General features: G+C 45.1%; 1 protein-coding gene across 1 annotated transcript in view; it reads left to right on the top strand.

Annotated features, from left to right (window-relative positions):
* VPS53 (vacuolar protein sorting 53 homolog (S. cerevisiae)) overlaps positions 1 to 6,826 on the top strand; it is a 166,343-nt gene that overhangs the window by 157,563 nt on the left and 1,954 nt on the right. The window contains exon 20 of the mRNA XM_011956193.1: positions 5,951 to 6,088. Coding sequence (XP_011811583.1) covers positions 5,951 to 6,088 — 138 coding nt within the window. The remainder of the gene's footprint in view (positions 1 to 5,950; positions 6,089 to 6,826) is intronic.

Genomic DNA, 6,826 nt, shown 5'->3' with positions numbered 1-6,826 from the left:
AAAAAAAAAAAAAAAAAAAAAGCACTGACCATAAAAGAAAGGATTGGTTATTTTGAGTACTTAAGGCCTTGGCCAGGTGTGGTGGCTTTTGCCTATAATCCCAGCACTTTGGGAGGCTGTGGCAGGAAGATTGCTTGAGCTCAACAGTTTGAGATCAGCCTGGGCAACACAGCAAGACCCCATCTCTACAAAACAATTTAAAAATTAGCCACATGTGGTGGCATGTGCCTGTAGTCCTAGCTACTCGGGAAGCTGAGACAGGAGGATCAGTTGAGCCAAGGAGTGTGAGGTTGCAGTGAGCTATGATTGCACCACTGCACTCCAGCCCAGGTGACAGAGAAAGACCCTGTGTATAATAATAATAATTTAAAAGATTGATGATACCAAGTGTTGGGAAGCATGTGGAGCAGCTGGAACTTTCCTACGTGTTGGTAGAAATGGAAGTGAGCATGGCCACGTTGGAAAGCTCCTAGGTGTTAGCCAAACATATGTCTACCCTATGATCCAGCAATTCCACTCTTGAGTAGCTTCTACCCTAGAGAAATGAGGACTTTATGACCACCAAAGACATGTGCACGAATGTTCACAGCAGGTTCATGAGCAGGAAATAAGCTACAGTGATAGAGGGCAGGAGAGTTTGTTGGGAGGGAAAGGAGAGCATTGACTGGACGAGAGCATGAGGGAGGCTTCAGAGATGCCAGAAGTGTGCTCTGTCTTCTGTTAGGCAGCAGGGTGTGCACGCGTCTGAATGTTGATCGAACGGCATACGTGGTGTTTGTGTACTCTGTGAAAGTTATACCTAATTTTTTAAAAAAGGAAAAGAAATAGAACATGTGTCCATCTTGGTCCATCCCTCCTGATAGCCTGAGCTCTCTCCCCTGTGCCACCTCACTGAAGAACTTTCTCTGGTGGGACCAATATGGTTCACATATGTGGTTTGGTTCACATGGTTCTTTGTCTTCTAGGAGTGTGGGCCTGTTTCTTATTTACTCAAATTTTCATCACTATTGATAGTCATCATGTCCCCAAGAATTGTGGGAGGCTCCTTAAGAAGCAAAGAGCGCCTCTCAAAGATTTCCATTGCTGTGTGATCGGCGTTCATGGGCATGGCATACTGGCCACCCTCGCAGCCCGGCAGCCTGTCGGCAACATTAGCCAGCCCCACCACCCCAGAAATTATCGCTGAGGCAGAAACGAATTTGGCAATAGCCACCTCTTACCCAATGTCTCATGCCTAAGAAGATGAATTATCAACTATTTCAAAGATGAAAACTAGCAGATTTTCATGATAAATGGGACCTTTCTGTCTTTACTTCCCACGGAGAGCCGCCAAATCTGTCAGGCTCGTTCCCGCCTTTTCTGACTGCCTTGCTTTACATAAAACCTGAGACCAGGGTTTTCACCTCTCAGCTGTCTGGTAAAGACAGAATTTTATGGTGACTGGCCAGGGAATGAAAGTGTCATATCTCCCTGTATATGAGGGACACTAGAGAATTATGTCTGGTGCATTCAAACCCTTCTTGTCACTTAAGACTATACAATTATTTATGCATATAATATATCTCTGGGAAGTAGAAAAAGTAGGAAATATCTCCATATGCTTTAAAATATAATGACTGGGTTTTTTTCCTACCAACAAATGAATGCTAAGAGATGGCTTTGATTTTGACAAGGCTCTCGAAATTTGCTACATGGAAGACAGAGTTGAGTCCTGAATGGTATTCTTTAAACAAAAATTCCAGTTAATTAATGTACAGAAAATAATGTAAAAAACAGTAGCTAACCACCCGGCTCAGCAAAATATGTAACATGTTTCCACATTTGCTTTCCATCGTTTTTTTTTTTGTTTTTTTTTTTTGAGGCAGTGTCTCACCGTGTTACCCAGTCTGGAGTGCAGTGGCGTGATCTCAGCTCACTGCAACCTTTATCTCCCGAGTTCAAGCAATTCTTCTGCCTCAGCCTCCCAAGCAGCTGGGATTGCAGGTGTGCACCACCATGTCCGGCTAATTTTTGTATTTTTAGTAGAGATGGGGTCTCACCATGTTGGCCAGGCTGGTCTCAAACTCCTGACCTTAAGTGATCCGCCCACCTCAGCCTCCCAAAGTTCTGGGATTACAGGCGTGAGACACTGCGCCTGGCCCTTTTTTTTTTTTCTTTCTTTTCTTAAGAAACAGGGTCCCACTCTGTCTCCCAGGCTGGAGTGCAGTGGTGCCATCATAGCTCACTGCAACTGGAATTCCTGGGCTTACGCCATCTTCCCACCTCAGCTTCCTGAGTAGCTGAGACTACAAGTGTGTGCCACTGCACCTGGCTAATTTTTTTATTTTTGTTTTTGTAAACAAGGTTTCACTGTGTTGCCCAGGGTAATCTTGAATTCCTGGCCTCAGGCGATCCCTCTGCCTCAGCGTCCCAAAATGTTGGGATTATAGGCATGAGCCGCCACACCCAGCCTGCTTTAGATCATTTTTATGTAAAGTAAATCATTACAGTTATTGCTGAAGACCGCCCCCATGAACCCCACCCTGTCCATCCCTTCCTCCATGCCCCAAAGTAAACACTGTGCAGATTTTGATTTTATTCTCATATGTGTTTTGGTATGTTATATGTGTATATATTCACAAATGATATATGATTTTGTTTTGCATGTTTTAAAACTAGATAAATGGCATTAGACATATAATTTCCCCACTTGCTGTTTTTGCCCAACTTACTATTTTCTGAGATTTATGCATGTTGATGCATGCTGTGTGCATCCATTCATTTTAACCTCAGCATCATATTCCATTGGACAAATGCGCTGTCATTTGTTCATTCATTCCACTGTTGATGGACGTGTAGGTTGTTTCCAAACTTTTACTTTTATAAATAGCAGATGCAGGGAACGTTTTTACGTGGGCACGAATTTCTCTAATGGATATAAGTATAAATGCTGTGTTACGGGTTATATACATCTCCAACTAAGGAAATGTTGCTAAATTTCCCCTAATGTGCTTGAACTAACTTCTGTTCTCACCATGAGTCTGCATTTCAGTGTGGCCGTGCCCATGCTGGATTTATCACCTGTTTACCTCTGACTCTGATGGGTGTATTATGGACATGTGTGGCTTTAATTTGCATTTCCCAATTACTAATCAGGTGACGTGTCATTTCATATGCCTTTCGGGCATTTGAGTTTCCTCTTTTGTGAATCCAGTGTTGGTATTGTTTGCCTGTTGTGAATCCGATGTTGGTATTGTTTGCCTGTTGTGAATTCAGTGTTGGTATTGTTTGCCTGCTGTGTCACTGTTGGGATAGTTTGTCCTTTTCCTGTTGATGTGTAGGAATCTTCATGTTCTGAACCCCGTTCCCTTGTCAATGTTGCACATATCTTCTCCTGATTTGTGCCTTGTCTTTTACTTTGTTTGTTTCTTCTGATACAGACTCCTTTCATTTTAGGGTAGGTGGTTCATTTTTTCTCTTGTTTGACATTCTTCTCCACCCATAAGCAATGAAAATAATCTCTGTATTTTTTTCTTCTTCTTTTTTTTTTTTTTTTGAGACAGTGTCTTGCTCTGTCACCCAGGCTGTAGTGCAAACCTCCCAGGTTCAAGCGATTCTCCTGCCTCAGCCTCCCGAGTAGCTGGGATTACAGGCATGCACCACCACACTCGGCTAATTTTTGTATTTGTAGTAGAGACGAGGTTTCTCCATGTTGGCCAGGCTGGTCTCAAACTCCTGACCTCAGGTGATCCACCTGCCTCAGCCTCCTAAAGTGCTGGGATTACAGGTGTGAGCCACCGCGCCCTGTATTTTCTTCTTAAAGTTTTTCTTTGTATATCTAAGAATTTAATCCACCTGGAATGCTTTAGAGGCTTGTACTGGGCTCCTCAGAGGAAGAGCAGCAGTCATTTCCACTGTAGTTCTAGAAAGTGGGCTCACACCAGGCTCTTCATGTAGGCTTGGGCAATCTGTGCCATTCCCCCTCCTGGAGGTTTACCATTTTCTCTGAGCCCTTGGCCTTTTCAACAAAGCAGACACTGGGATAGTAAGAATTTCCATCTCTGGAAATCCAGAAAGGTCCAAAATGCCCTGCACTTTGCTGGCTGCAGTTGAATGACCTGTGTGGTGCAGGCCTTTGACTAGCCGCAGAACCACATGAAATTGCTCTGACCTTGGTGTAATTCCTTACCACATCTAAATTATTCCACATGAAACACTGACGCCTTCCCCACGTTTCTACCACTGTCAAAATTATAATTGCCTTAACCCTTAAGTTCACAGTATCTCTCATTACTTAGTTTCTCTTTAGTCATTTGTTCTTCTGTCCAAAGCAAAGTAAATGGGAAATTGGAGGATGCAAAGTGTCGCGGGGCCTGAAGAGTCCCATTTCTCACCTGCCTGATAGGATGACAGAAGGCTTTCCCAAAGAAGCAAGCAGTGGCAGAGTACAGGCCTTGCCCTGAACATAAGTTTGGCCGTTATCACTGGAGTTTAGTGGTGGCATTGGGAGCTGTCACCCCACTGCTGCCGTTGTCTGCTTGGTGACCATGTGGTTCCATTCTCCTAAGCCATCTCAACAGGCCAGAGTACAACCTTCTGGCTTCAGCCATTTCTCTGCTCCCTGGTTGCCAAAAGCAATGGTGGCAGCAGAGCAGGGCAGTCAGCAGGAGTCAGTGTGAGCTCGACGCCAAAACCACCCAGGGACATTTACCTGGCAACCGGAAATAGAATTCCAGCTTCCCGTCCACCTTTTGTCTATCCCTGTCCGTTGCATGAGATGAGTCTGGCGAGTTGTTAATCCTCTGGAACTTCTTCTCATCTGTAAAATGGGAACGATAAATAACCTCCAGGGTGGGTAAGGCCTTACGCAGATTAAATGTGACAAAATGTTCCTCATGTCATTCCCAGCAGTCAGTGGGCCTTCAGGACTATGGGTGTCCTTCTAGATAATTGGCATCCCAGAGAACCAGAACAAACAGAGGAAAAGGTAGATTGTTGCCAGGGTACAGTGTTTACATTTGGGTAAATCTCCTACATCCTCAATAACATCCAGAGAAATTCAAAGTACAACGATAATGAGTTACTTTTTTTTGCCTAATGAATAATCAGGATTTGATGAGTTTTCAGTGCTGATAAGGGTGCAGTCTACACTGCTGGCAGAGGTGTAAATGGGTCCATTCCATTGGAAAGCTCTTAAAGTTTACACAGCCGCACACATCACAGAGTACTGCAGAACCATTAAAAATCACGATTCTTCTTTAGAGATAGGGTCTCGTCGTGTGGCCCAGCCTAGAGTGCAGTTAAAAACCATGATTTGTTTTTTAAAGACTACAAAGATGGGAAAATAGAATATAAAGATTGTATATATTAAGTGAGAAAAACAGGTTATAAAATAGTATATACATACAGTATAATTCTGATTTAGTTTTATGGAGGGGTTGTGATTTGTTTTTGAGACAGGGTCTCCCTCTGTCACCCAGGCTGGGAGAGTTACAGTGGCACAATCTTGACTCCCTGCAGCCTCAACCTCCCAGGCTTAAGCGATCCACCCACCTCAGCCTTCCCCAGTAGCTGGGACCATAGGTGCACACTGCCACGCCTAGCTAATTTTTGCATTTTTTGTAGAGGCGGGGTTTTGCCGTGTTGCCCAGGCTTGGTCTCCAACTCCTGAGCTCAAGCGATCCTGCTGCCTGGGCCTCCTGAAGTGCTGGGATTACAGGTGGGAGCCACGGCTCCTGGCCCCCGATGTAGTTTTTTATAGACGTACACGTAGGCCGGCCCCTTGATGTCGTTTTTCCTAGGTAATGGGAATTATACATAATTTTTTTCTTGTATATTTCTGTTTATTTCCCAAATTTTTTGCAACGAGAATGTGTTACGTGAGTAATGAGAAAAACATGACTCATTGGCCTGGGTACACTCAGCACTGGGTCGCTGGAAGGGGCCGGTAATGCTCTGCTTTGCTCCACAGCTGCTGCTGGACACCCACTCGCTGAAGATGGTCCTGCTCGATCTCCCCTCCATTGGTTCGCAGGTGGTGAGGAAGGCACCCGCCAGCTACACCAAGATTGTTGTCAAAGGCATGACCCGGGCTGAGATGATCCTCAAGGTGGTGCCTTGTGTCTTTCCCGGGGATTCTGTTAAAAGGGGCCGGTTATTCAATCCCTTTTTCCGAGAAGCTTTGGTTTTGAAAGCACAGGGTAGGTCCCGTCCTCACCAGCCTCAAAGCACGGTCCACCTTCTTGGGCTGGACTGGATTTTGGCCTCATCAGATATTGTTGAAAGTCTGTGGATAGTTACTGGGGCTCAGGAATTCCTTCTGACAAATGAATTTCTTGTTGTTGTGGGATTCTCTTATAATCAGATGCAGTCAAGCTTGGAGGGTAGGTGGTCGCCACTGTGAATCAGTGTATGTCAGGGCTCTGCTTCTCAGCAGGAATGTCAGGCACAGCCCTCAGTTCCTCCCTTCCACATCAGCCTTTCTGGCTTTCTGTACTCTGCCACTTTAAATGAACTCTGAACAGATGTTGTAGTAACTGAATCTAATCAGCAAATGGATTTTTAAAAGCTCCATTTAACAAAAGACTGTACTTTGGGTGAGGAACATCTGAAGCCCTGAGCATCTGCCTCTGGTTTCCAGCTATTTGGAAGAGCGGGGATGAGGCCTGGAGAACAGATGGTCCTGTGGCGATGTGGTCTTAAAAGCCCAGGACCTGTAGGCTCTTCAGGACACTTCCTAAACCAGATGACTCAGGGACGGCAGGAGTAGGAAGTGGCAGCAGGGCATAAGACACCGGTGGGATGTGGGTGAGGATGGAGCAGCCCGTGTGGGTGAGGATGGAGCAGC

Source organism: Colobus angolensis, unplaced genomic scaffold (genome assembly GCF_000951035.1).
Source record: "Colobus angolensis palliatus isolate OR3802 unplaced genomic scaffold, Cang.pa_1.0 Scaffold110, whole genome shotgun sequence".
NCBI classification, from domain to species: Eukaryota; Metazoa; Chordata; class Mammalia; order Primates; family Cercopithecidae; genus Colobus; species Colobus angolensis.
This window is presented reverse-complemented; position numbering and strand designations above follow the sequence as displayed.